Source organism: Rhamphochromis sp. 'chilingali', assembly GCF_963969265.1.
Source record: "Rhamphochromis sp. 'chilingali' genome assembly, chromosome: 6".
Taxonomy (NCBI): domain Eukaryota; kingdom Metazoa; phylum Chordata; class Actinopteri; order Cichliformes; family Cichlidae; genus Rhamphochromis; species Rhamphochromis sp. 'chilingali'.
The window spans coordinates 15497935-15510645 of record NC_137933.1 but is presented as its reverse complement, the minus strand read 5'-3'; the positions used below and the strand labels follow the sequence as shown (position 1 = coordinate 15510645).

The following is a 12711-nucleotide window of genomic DNA, read 5'->3' as shown; positions in this document are numbered from 1 at the left end:
CAGTATGGAGCAAACTCTCAGAGGAATGTTTCTAGCTCCTTTCTGAATATATGCTATGAAGATTTAAGTCAGCTCTGAAGTCACAAGGGGATTCAACCCATTACTAGCCAGACGTAACTGGTAAATTGGCTGGTAAGTGTACAACAAGAGCATCAAGTGATAAACAGTATTTGAGAAACCACTGTGTGGCTGCATTAGGGCATGCTGCTGAAACAGTGATAATGATAGTGCATTCAGAAGTGCTGTTTGTGTTTGCCTCATTAACAGAAGCAGGTATAATTAGCGTCTGGTTTCTCAGTTCAGCTCCATCATGTGCACTTTCAACAAAGACAGTGTAAACCGGAAGAAGAAAAAAAAAAAAAAAACAAAACCTCATGCACTTTTAAATCTGAGAAAAATACATATTATTTTACATTTAACTTTGCTACTGTCCTTTTTGCCAAATAACCTAATTAGCTGTTCTTCCAGTTGTTTCTTTTTAGTGCGAGTTACTTTCAGTTTTTTGTTGCCCCTGTCCCAGCACTTCTGAGATGAACTGCTGCCATCAAATTGACAATGAGCTCATGTTTTCCATGAAATGGTGAAGTGTCCTAGTTTAAACATTTCACATTTTCTGTGTTCTGTTTTGAATAAAATAAAAACTTTTGAGATTTCCAAATTCTTACATTCTCATTTTTATTTACATTTTACACAGGTTCCCAATTTTTGGGAAGTAGGTTTGTACAATGACTTTACAGAAAACAGTTTCATTTAAAAAAAATTAAAAAAAATAAAAGCACCATAACAGAAAAAGAAAAAAAACCCAGCTGAAAATGACATTAAGACAAAAAAAAAAAAAAAAAATCTACATTAAAGCGCAAAAACAACTGACTTGCTTTGCCAGTATGTGAAAAGCCACCAAACAAAAACAAAACAAACAAACAAAAAAAAAACCACCCCAAAACTATAATTCTCCTGCAACACCTTGACCTTTACATAAACTGTCCTGCCATCAGCTTTAATTTGCATCATATTTAGGCTTTATTTTACAGTTCTACTGTGAATCGTTTTGGGGTTTGGGGTGTATAGTCGATGTCTGATAATTTATAGTTTTTGGATACATACTTTGATATTGCTTTTGCATTTTAGGCTATATTTAGATATGCAAATAGTTCAGAATATTAAAAACTATGGCTGTCAAGAAAACAGTGGCAGTGTGATAAGATATGGCAACCTACTTTGATGATTTCTCTCTACATGTGGAATATCGCAAAGATTATCGACACAACATGTGCGACTATCAAGTTGCTCAAAGGTCAAACAGGAAGAAGAGCAACTCACAGGTACGTTGTACCCCAGATGTCAAAGACTTATTGAAGTACTATGACAAAGTAACTGTACAGTTTTTTAAAAAGAGAAAAAATAGCTTGTAATAACAGTGAATGAATCAAAAAGGTCCGTCACTCCACTGACTGTATGACTAATTTACTCCTAGTATCAACGAGATACAAGTTATGTACACATGCATTTTCTAACCATAGCCAAGTAATGTATGCATTTTCTTTTAAAATATAGCAAATACAAAAGACACTAAAGACATTATGGAGATGTGAAAGCAATATTTTGTGATTTAACAAAAGCATAAAATGTAATCATATTGATGTGGTTTAAACTATAAATTATAATGTAACAAAAACAAAAATGCTTACTCACCCTGAGAGACTTTTCTTTTGCACCTTGTAGCGTTTGTTTCATGACTTTATCCCTTATAAGAATTAACTACCAAATAAATAGAGATTCAGCACAAAAAAACAAAAAACGCAACAAGCTTTTAGTCCAAATTTCCTTCTGAATAATTTCTTTAGACTAACAAACCAGCCGAGGGGAGTATTACCACAATTTCTTCAGAGTTACAATCATCATTTGGTTTAATTTAATTTAAAAGGTTTCCCTTCTCTCATGAGCCATTTGACCTCTATCCACCTGTATGAGGGGAAAGCATGACGAATATCTGGATTTTTCAATCTCAGAGTTTATGTCCTTCATCAGATGTACAAAGAGTTAGTCGTTTCACAGATTAAAAAAAAAATATATATGGGCATATAAAGGGTTTACCCAGAGCCAGACAACAGGCTAATGAGTTGGCTTGCTCTCTGAAACAGAGGTCAGTGTGTTTCGCAGATGGAGGACTCAGATGACGATGCTGTTGCCACTGCGAGACGCCTTGTCCTGAGAGAGACATACTAACTTTAGATTCACTGCACTAGCAAACAGAGGTTTTATTTATAATAGTGACTGCATGTTTGAGAAATGTGTGATACAAGTGCATTGGTGTACTTGCAAGTTTGCAAACTAAAGCAAAGTATTCCTTACAGAGTAATAATCATTTCTTCGTGCTCCTGGTTTCTGTCCCGGCTCGTACTCTGTGTAACTGGGAGGTTTATCGGACCAGCCTCCACCTCCTCTCCTTGCACCTCCCACCGCCCCTCTTCTGCTGCTTCCCTCATCTGAGCTCCAGGACCCTCTCCTCGAGTGTCGTGCTGCTGGGGGAGAGTAATTCCCTCTGGACCTGCTGTCAAACAAGTCATCCCTGGAACGGGATCGAGGGCGGTCCATGCCTTCTCGTGCCCGGCTGCGACCCCGCCCATCCAGTGACTCCTCGCTGTAGCTCCGGGGAATAACTCTAGATCTGGTAGGTGACGGGTAACGTCTGCCCGCTCCCCCTTGCTCGTCACGACGAGTGTAGCCACTGCGGCTGCTCTCGCTGGAACTCGGTGGCCGGGTCTTGGGCGCAGGAGGTGGAACTCTACCTAACTGCGACTCCCTTATTGGCGGAAGCGTAATGACACGACGCTCTGCTGGGCCATCGTTGAGGGCAGAGATCATGCTGGGGGGGCCTGGTGAAAATGGGACATTGACGGGCATGTGGCGGGAAGGAGGCGCATAGTGCTGGGCAGGAGGTGCATAGTGCTGGGTGTGAGGTGGGGGGGGTGGCTGAGACTGAAAGAAGAGAGAGATAAGAAGAAATAAATATAACTAAAACTTAAAAACAAAACGAAAACTGTGCCCAGGTTCAATGCTACAAATAGAGTATATAATGTTATGGTAATTGCATCATTAAAATAAATTAAAAAATATATATCAGACACTTATTGTCAATATGATAAGCCTCAGAAATGAAGTGAACCACTACAGGGAACTTCAGGTTTAGAAAAGCAGAAAATGTTCCACCATTTTAAGAATTTTTGTTTCCTGAGGAAACTAAAATTGCGAGGCTGAAGACACCAAGTCAGTTGTGACCTTCTAAAGTGTAATATTTAATTTTCTAACACAATGCTGTGATTAACGTGTTGTGTCAAGTCTGGATGTCTCTAACTATATGCATTCTTGACATAAAAAGTGAAAGACGTGTTTAAAACTAAGCAAAAAGCTCTCTCTTCACTGTGGGTTTGATGAGCCCGTCTGAAACGGTCACACTTTAATTCTCTGATGACATCAGTCAGACATAAGTCATAAAAAGTCGTCGCAACTGACTTGTGTTAGCTAAAAAAAAAAAAAACGATACAGAAAGCAAAAGTATTCAAACAAGTGCAACGCCCATGACGTAGTAGGCCATGAAGCATAGGAGCCATTACAATTCACAGATTGTTGCCTGTAAACCAGGGGTGGGCAATTCCAGGCCCCGAGGGCCGGTGTCCTGCAGGTTTTAGATCTCACCTTGGGTCAACACACCTGAATCACATGATTAGTTTGTTACCAGGCCTCTGGAGAACTGCAGGAGCTAGTTTAGCCATTTAAATCAGCTGTGTTGGTTCAAGGACAACTCCAGGCCCTCGAGGCCTGGAGTTGTCCACCCCTGCTGTAAACCAACAAATGTGTTTTTGTTTACATTAAAAGTCGTGGGAACATACCTGTAGAAGAGGACTGGTCATTTCCAACCCCCTCACTTGGTTCTCCAGGTAGTCGAGCATGTGATTGTTATTGGCTGGCGTGCGGTTACCTTGGACACTGGGAGGGGGCATGCTGTAAGCTGAAGACTGAGGAGGAGGGAGAGGCATAGTCTTTAAAGGGATGCTGCTTCCTGCAACAGACCCTGAAGACAAAAAAGAAAAGAAAAAAAAGCATTTAGAAAATTTAAGGAAACAGCAAATTATAACCTATTTAAGTCTGACACTTTAATATGTGCAGATTAATGTGTGCATGTACCAGCGTAGAGCATTGGGTTCATCTGGCTGGGGGCGGAGCTCAGTGGTGCATATATTGGTTGTCCTCCTAACCAAGGATTCATGGCCTTCTGAGCCTGCTTCACCATACGATGCTGCATCACAGCTAAAACGTGAGAACAACAATTTCTAGTATGTACAGATTCAGTGAGGCTATCTCAAAGTATATGGGCTTTTTATTTGCAGCATGATAAGGTCACATGTTTGATTTCACTAAGGCTATTAGCAATAGGTACTTTCAAACACAAATGAAGGCCTGCAGAAAGGATCTGTTAATGACCAAACTGAGTGGAGCAATGGAAACAGCAATCAAACATTCACTAGATATACAGGCAATGAAATATTCTTCCTTCCTTCATGCTTGGTTTTTTTCCTCCTCAACTCCCAAACTGCCTTATTCCTTGACTTCTGTTGTTGAAGCGCCCTTAAATGAAAGCTTTTACCTTTCTCAGGACAGCAGCACCTTTGTGGGCAGCAGGGACAGCGGACATAGCAGCAGCATATCTGAGGGCAGCACTGGCAGCAGCAGATGCATAAGAGCAGGATGAGAAGGAGGGCACCGATGATGATGAGCAACACAGTCAACCAGTCTGTAGGAAGACGAAGAAAAAGGGAGACGCTCTGTGTTCTGTGTCTTAAGAAGCAGACTAGGTTTTTGCGTATGTTACAGCATTAATAACATTAACAGAAGCTGCAGCTTCTGCTGTGTTTAATCTTATGCATTCATATTTTCTTTCTTACTGTAGACAATGAGTTTGACTTCTTTGGAAGTGATCCCACTGGTGTCTCCAGGAGCATTAACATTGCAGATATACACCCCGTTGTCCCACCACATCACCTCATTGATCACCAGATCTGCCTCTGTCCAGACAATGCAAACATACATGATTAAATTCAACTTCCTCTGTTGTGCCCTAATTTCAGAAGCTCAAAGAACTGGACAGCATTCGTCAATTCACTTCCATCTCTACAAATTAAAAGGCCATCAGGATAACATACTATTAATCCTTTATTTCTGCAAAAATGATCACATAATGAAAATGAAGGAAGAACAACCAAAAAAAAAAGTTCAGTTATTTGAACAAAACTACCAATTCATATTGTACCAAGCATCTATTTAAAAGATTTATACAGGTGCTTCAGCTTAAAAAACAAAAAACAAAACCCCCAAAAAAACAAAAAAAACAAAACAAATCACATTTAGGCTCATCTTGGGGTGAACTCACGGTTTTGGACGGAAATCTTCCGTTCCTGGTACTCTGTTCCCAGTATAGGCTGGTTGCTTCCTGTTTTCTGGACCACAGTGCGTATTGTCCGGTCACGGTCTGGACAGTCATTTGATGGATCTTGTCCTAACTGTAGTTGAGCCTGGTATGCTGCAAAACCAGATGTAAAAGCTTGATAGTGCAAAGACTGACAACTGGCCAAAACATGTTACTGGCTGTTTGGGATAAAACTGGTGGTTCACAAAAGACAAGATCATCAGGTACAACCCACAAATGATCATAGATGAAATTATTATTCTTATTGAAATTGTTCATTGCAGCCTTGGGAATAGCAAAAACGAAATGTGTGCAGTAGGAAGCACCACACCAAGTGAGGTGAGAGTAAAAAAAATAAAATAAAGAACTGATTGAAAAAAAAACAAACAAACAAAAAAAACCCCCAAGAATTAGATCAAATTAATGCAGAGGGCAGAAATGCACAGAAATGTATATGCATTTAAATCTACATCTACATAGATTTCCATCTTTGTCACCGTTGCCGAAAGTTTTTTGGCACTTTAATCCCACTCTGTGGCGGCACCCCCCACCCCTCAGGTGACAGTTGCTTTTGTACCTGTGGAGTAATACTGCAGTACAGGGTCCATGCAGAAAGACTTGAAAGTCCATGTGAGAATAACGTTTTGGGGGTTTGCAGAGGTGGAGTAGTCGCAGCGGAGGACCACTTTGGCAAACATAAGCGTGCTGTACTGCGTGTAGGGAACGATCACCTGAACGCATACTGACACTGCAGAAAGACAACAGACAGAGAGTTAACCACATATAGTATTATACAATGATCCATTAGGTTACATTATTTATCAGCAAAAGTCCAGGAAGAAGAATAGAGGAAAGGAGACAATGAGTGAGAGCTACTATGAGCCAAGGAGTTAATGTCAAAGTAGCAGGACCAGAAAAACAGGTGGCACAGACAAAGACACAGGAAGTGGCCTACTGTGAAACTACCAAACAAACACTGAAAAGGTGGAATGAAACCCGATGAGTTCATCTAAGTGTGCGCATAGCGCAGTGACTCTTTCCAGAGTGGAAATAAAGAAAATCGTTGGCTTAACTTTAAAGAGTGACTCAATGGTCAGGGTCCCAAGTATCTCTAAAGTGACCCAAATATTAATAATCTCCGACAGACAAATGTTTAAATCGGTTATAAAGACGAGTAACACATAATTTGCTTAACCAACTATGAAACAAGACGGTCATTTTTGATTGCTTCATGTAAACACCTGTGTCATGTGACCGATACTTAAACTGATGTTCATTTTTGTAAGTGTTTTTTTTTAAACATTTTCTTGATAAACTGGTTTAGTACACTTGTTTTTACACAAACATGAAGCTAACATGTAAAAAAAAAATTACCTTTCAGAAGCGACAGCAGTATGACAGCGACAGGAAGTCTCTCCATGATTACCAAAGGGTACAAACCCCCTCACCCCAAAACCTTCGGCTCCAAATACAAACAGAGAGGCAACACTCCCAAGATTAAAAAAAAATAAAAAAATTACCACAAAAAACTCCACAAAACACGAGTTTCTAGCTTCACTTTGGCCTAACCAAAACTGCTCATTGTTTCCGCCTACGAGTGCCACTGAAGATTAGCCAATGTTTGTAGCTGATCCCTGAGACTGAGCTCATCTATGGCTCCACCCCGAAACAGGTGAGCTTTCCTGTGGCGTAGGCAGGTATAAAGCAGGAAAATGCCACGATCATTTGCAAGCGCATAAACAGATACTACCTGTAACATCTCACTGATCTTATCTGATTTTCTCTGGCTGTAGGAGTATTTTGTTTGTATGACACTGTGACAAATGTGTTCTGAACTCTAGATTCAATCTTTTGACTGGGCTGGAGAGAAACCATCCCTGGATTAGGAAAAAATATGTTCAGCTTATTCCTGTTAAGCAAATATTTGCTCTTCCAGGTGTTAGGAAATGTTTTTCGAAATCCCTTCAAAACAGCTGTGTGACTCATGAATGAATAATACAGGGGAGGGAAAAACTGAAGCTGGGCTTTGCTCTTCATGCCTTTGTTTCCTAGACTAATCAAAGTCTTCTAGTCTTTCATAAAAACCTCAACAATAATAATCTGTGTTTTAGTGAAAACAAATTACACTCATATAACCACACACAGATCCAACCTCTTTGGTATGTTCATATTCAAGTATACTTACCAACTGCGCTTGTGTAAAACTATTGTAGCTTAACTGTTCTGAATGATCAGTATCATAATTTCTTCTATTCCAACTTCCAAGTGGAAACAGGTCTAATTAACCAAGTAAGTGAAACTGGAACAATTCACTGGGTTCATGAGTTGTGCACTGACATGTTTATTAGTAGGTGTCAGGGATTAAACAAGTGTCATTATTTCCAAGTTACAAGTTAACTAATGATTTGCACTGGCTCCCTGTCAAATACCATGTTGAATTTAAAATATTGCTGCTTACCTTTACAATCATAAACAATATAGCGCCTAGCTATCTCATTGAACTCCGTAGACCATACACCCCTGGGAGAGCCCTAAGATCATCAACCCAATTACTCTTGGTACAGCCTAGATCTCGGCTTAAGACCAGAGGTGACCGTGCATTTGCCCTGGTTGCTTCTAATTTGTGGAACAACCTTCCCATTGCTATTTGTGCGTCCGACTCCATCCAAACATTTAAATCATGACTAAAAACTCACTTATTTAACCTTGCTTTTCCAGTTAGTTAATACTCCTATACCATCTTCATTTATGTGCTTACCATTATATATATCTCTTCACTTGATATCCATGTGTGTCTATTGATTATGATGTGATATTTACTCTTTATTTAACTTTTATTCTTGCCCAATTAGTGCCATTGACCCGCTAGCATACTCGGTACATTGCTAATGGTCTTTAATTATTCATGTTTTAATCTGCTGTACTATTGTGAAGCACTTTGGTGTACCCTTGGTCTTTAAGTGTGCTATATAAATAAAGTTGTTGTTATTAATTTATTGGATTAAGATCACATAAGAAGCTAAATGACTGTCGTACTGACCAATTAACTCATTATGTGTGTAGCCTACTACAAGTGTTTGTTGTGCGTTTGTAGTTAGATGGAAAGTTGCTCAGTTCTGGCACAGGCCTGCTAGTTTTATGTGCCCCCTTATTACTTTAATCCTGACAGTACATAAATATACAGTAAACGCAAAGCAGCTGCTGATTGCAGTTCATGTTCGTCAGTGTTTGCTGAATTCATTTCTGAAGTTGAGTCAGCGAATTACATTTTAAAGCCGTAAGCACTTACACATTACAGTACTTATTTCAACTTCAGTTAATTCATTCAAATCATAAACACACAAATAGACTTTAGATAAAAAATAGTAATAACAATATTTAAACAGATCCAGTGTACAAATAATTTCATAAGACAGTCTGTTCATATTTCTTTATTTGTGGGTTTTTTGCTTTTCTGTTTTCCCTGATCATTGTTACGCCTTTGTGAGTGAGGCTGATATTGTTGCACTATGTCCGTCTGGTCCTCGAAGAACTGCTTGACCTAAGGAAAAGACAGTGGGGGGGTGTGTGTTACAATCTTCATTTTAATGTTTCACTGTCAGCTGCTCACCGTCTCTGCTCTGTGAAGGTACACACCTGCTCCAGCTGTTTCTCAGTGTCATTCACATCCACACCTTCCTCTCCTCCTACCTGGCCACCAGTCATTTCATACAGATTTAAAATTGCCATCTTAATCTGTCCCAGCTTCAGTGTTTTCCTGGCAGCCGTTTCCTGTATGTTATTCCATTTCTTCTCCTGCATGAACACAGGACAACCAGAGTTCATTCAGAAGACGCCAACATCTAAGGCCGTCTTAGCACTGAAGCTGGGATTTTGATCCAGGATTATGTGTCATACCCATATTAGACCTTCAGAGTGAGTTTTCTCCAGCTTGGTCTGGAGCTGAGACAGCTGGTTGTTCCTCTGCAGCAACAGCAGGTTGTGCTGTTGCTCCAGTGTCAGCAGTGCTTTTCTCTGCTCGTCAGCCTGCTCCTGTGCCTTACTCTCCCTCTCAGAGAGCTGGCATCTGAAGTGGAGGAGACTCTCTAAATGATCCGTGAGCGCTGCCACATCTTTAAACTGCAACACAATTACACTCTCATTAAGGATGTAGCCCGAAAAGCAAATTACCATCTATTTCAAACATGCCAGAGTTTGCCTGCGATCTGAAACAAATCCACTGCTATCATCAGCAATCGTTACCCCAAATCCCAAAAAAGATGGGACGGACTGTAAAATGCAAATACAAACTGAATGCCGTGATTTGCAAATCCCATAAATCCATATCCATCACATTCAAATTGAGCTGATATTTTTTATGAGACAGTCAAATATCTCACTTTATCCATATATGTTAAAAACAGGCATTAAAGCATCAGATGATGTACTGAATTGAGAATAATATTTGTCACATTTATTGTAATACTTGTATTCAAAAGCTACAGTACCTTAGTTATTTTGAGCAGCTGCTCCAAGAGATCTCTGTACACAGAGTGTCTCTTCACCTGATGCTCGAGCTCCTGTTTCTCCTCAGTCAGTTTGGCCAACTGCTCCTTCAGCCTCTCTATCTCCGCCTCTTTTTGAAGCACCCTTTGTCTCTCCTGCTCTGCTTTCTCGATTGCTCGATTAGCTTCTTCATCCTAGAAGCAGATTGAGGGCCTTACTTTTTTGTTCCTCCCATAACATTTATAGCATGTAACGTGATCTCCTGTCATACCTTGTGATACATGTCAAAGCTTAAATGCAGGTCTTGCATTTCCTTTATCTTCTTGTGCAACTCCTCTTCACGCTGTTGCAAACTCTCCAACACCTACATAAACCCACATAATAGGGTTAAAAAAAAAATTATGCCAAAATTTGTATGAGACTTTTGCTACAAGAAGACAAGCATGTCGCAGTTCTGGGCTGTAATGAAAGTACAGTTTAGAGATACTTATATTTTACTTGCAAATCTGAATTCTTATGCTGTCCTACTCTTCTTCTTCCCTCTGAAATTATGAGCATGGGTAGCAAAATTAAGATATTTGTATACAAAACATATCAAGTGCTTATAAAATTAGTTACTGTACATTAAGTTGCACTGTTTAAAACAATTAAGACAAACATTTGATCATTAGAGTAAAACACAAACTTAACGATCTCCATCTGTCCAGTTAGGAAGCATAAACCAATGTGAATCAATTTCACCTGCTTTAGCCCAAATGAAAGTGACAACAGGTACACTGGAGAGGCACAAATAAGACATGTCTCCAAAAAGGGAATGGTTTTGCAGGTGGTGACCACAGACCTCTGTTCTTGTCAGGAAACACCAAAACTGGCACTGATTCACACTGAGCATATTTTACACACGTTAAAGAGTCTGGAGACACTATGGCAAATGTTATGCTGCCTGCAACATCAACCAGCATGACTGGTTTGGCAGTGGGTGCATGATAGTGTGAAGATGCATTCATACTATTTGTGAATTTCAATCCAGTTGGTCCCCCTAAACGAGGTGGGTCCCTCATGCCTCCCTCATGGAGTCTGATTCTGATAGTTTGTTCAGAAACATGCACAAGTAGCATACTGGAGGTCATTTTGAAGGGCTTTAGCAGTGCTCCTCCTGTTCCTACTTAAAAGTGCAGATGCTGGTGCCCAGCTGGGTTGATGCCCTTCTACAGCCCTCTGGCATAGCCAATCTCCTATTATCTCTACTACTAAGACTGTGCTGGGAGGCAATAGGCTTCTTTTTTTCTTTGGGGGGGGGCACATACAGCTCCTCCAGTGGGCTGAAGAAGGAACCATCTCATGCAACCACTACTGACAAGGACACTAGCAAAAACTAAATGTACAGAAAAATCTCTCAGGAATAAAGAGAGAGCAATGGCCTGTGACCACCACCTGCAAGCTGCATAGACGTTTAAATTCATTAGTGTTGTACTGCAATGAATGATCCCTTAATTCTTTTAAAGATTATGGCATTTATATGAATAGTTCCTGATATATCATATAATATAGTCATACACTTTTACAGCAAATAGATTTTATTTATTATTTAGATTTTATTGTTAACAACACTGAATGATGGGACAGCCCTGCCACTGCCTTTAAGTGGCAGATAACTGGCTGTTTAGATAATTGTTTAGGAATTAATAGATGCTCCCAATAAAGTGCTCTTAATTCTTTGATGAAACTTAAATACATTTGTTCGTTTTTAAGATAAGAAATACTTAAACATTCAGTAGTTACAGTGCGTTGGTAAAGTTCACGCTACCCTTCAGACTGATCGTTCAGCTATCGCGAGAAGTGACTGCCTCGCGTCTCGAGAAATAATTCCGCACCTGTTTGCTTTCCTCGTACTTAGCTTTGAGCTCTTCCTGCTCTCGCTGTAATACTTGTAGCTCTACGAGGACATAGCTACTGTCGCGTCCCGCTGCTGTCCACATCCTGTTCACACACAAGCAGCGGCAGAAAGTTAGCAGCACTGACCGCTCAGATTGATGTTGGCTGGGCTTCACTCGCTCGGACGGGAAGAAGCAGCACACAAACTCACCGTGAAGCCGACTCCTCAGGCGTTAGCTGCGAGAACATGACTTTATGTGTTGTCTTTTCAAATTTCAGCCAGAGTAAACCGTACGGTCTCCAAGTTTTACTCTCCTTCCTGCAGAAGACTCACGACTCTGTAGCGTTTCTATGGTAACAGTTCTGGGAACCTGTAAAGGCGCAGGTCTCCGCGGCAGCGGCTAAAGTTGGTGCTGCAGCCGAGACCCGTAGAAAACTGCACCATTTTTGTGCATTTCATTTTATATCATACAAATGGAAACCTGCAATCATTTACATTGAATACTTAAACATTTGTAATTAAATTGTTGACTAAATAACAGAAATGCTATTGATTAAACAGGTAGATTTCTAGGTGTTTACCACTTGTTTAACCTACATCTGCAGTTTAATCAGAATTAACTGACAGTAACCAAACAGTCCACTGATTGCCATAAGATTTTTGACCAGAAACAGTTGGTAGCTAATTACTTCCATCCACACCAAACCTTTAAGATCCATCTATGGCGTATGTTGATGTCATATTCCTTTGCAGCCATGCTTCATTACAGATGAGAGTTGCTCAACAGCATTCCTGACATTTCACAGGCTGTGAGTGGTCACTGAACCCTCCCATCACAAGCATGCAGTGAAGGAGCTCACATAAACTCACAGAATAATAGCTCAAA

General features: G+C 40.2%; 2 protein-coding genes across 2 annotated transcripts; both read right to left on the bottom strand.

Moving 5' to 3' along the window:
* Nucleotides 1-665: 665 nt before the first annotated feature.
* On the bottom strand, nucleotides 666-7102 carry ildr1a (immunoglobulin-like domain containing receptor 1a). Its single transcript, XM_080885854.1, has 9 exons — nucleotides 6839-7102; nucleotides 6042-6212; nucleotides 5429-5578; nucleotides 4944-5063; nucleotides 4646-4792; nucleotides 4186-4308; nucleotides 3891-4072; nucleotides 2353-2979; nucleotides 666-2208 (listed from the first exon to the last, which is right to left on the bottom strand). Exons 1-9 carry the CDS (start codon nucleotides 6882-6884, stop codon nucleotides 2170-2172), a joined length of 1605 nt encoding a protein of 534 aa, XP_080741980.1. The 5' UTR covers nucleotides 6885-7102; the 3' UTR covers nucleotides 666-2169.
* A 798-nt stretch (nucleotides 7103-7900) lies between these two features.
* LOC308398656 (coiled-coil domain-containing protein 42 homolog) lies at nucleotides 7901-12593 on the bottom strand. Its single transcript, XM_080885401.1, has 7 exons — nucleotides 12036-12593; nucleotides 11824-11929; nucleotides 10221-10313; nucleotides 9952-10143; nucleotides 9362-9583; nucleotides 9101-9259; nucleotides 7901-9005 (listed from the first exon to the last, which is right to left on the bottom strand). Exons 1-7 carry the CDS (start codon nucleotides 12071-12073, stop codon nucleotides 8886-8888), a joined length of 930 nt encoding a protein of 309 aa, XP_080741527.1. The 5' UTR covers nucleotides 12074-12593; the 3' UTR covers nucleotides 7901-8885.
* Nucleotides 12594-12711: the final 118 nt, after the last annotated feature.

Bases quoted from the DNA above. Each gene is read 5' to 3' on its own strand.
- ildr1a (XM_080885854.1), bottom strand. From the start codon at position 6,884: ATGGAGAGACTTCCTGTCGCTGTCATACTGCTGTCGCTTCTGAAAG. The intron at 5,064-5,428 runs GTGAGTTCACCC...TTGTCTGGACAG, and splicing joins GAAGATTTCCGTCCAAAACC to AGGCAGATCTGGTGATCAAT. The intron at 2,209-2,352 runs GTAAGGAATACT...TGTCTCTCTCAG, and splicing joins GAAGAAATGATTATTACTCT to GACAAGGCGTCTCGCAGTGG.
- LOC308398656 (XM_080885401.1), bottom strand. From the start codon at position 12,073: ATGTTCTCGCAGCTAACGCCTGAGGAGTCGGCTTCACG. The intron at 9,260-9,361 runs GTATGACACATA...GTGTTCATGCAG, and splicing joins ACTCTGAAGGTCTAATATGG to GAGAAGAAATGGAATAACAT. The intron at 9,006-9,100 runs GTGTGTACCTTC...TCTTTTCCTTAG, and splicing joins CTGAGAAACAGCTGGAGCAG to GTCAAGCAGTTCTTCGAGGA.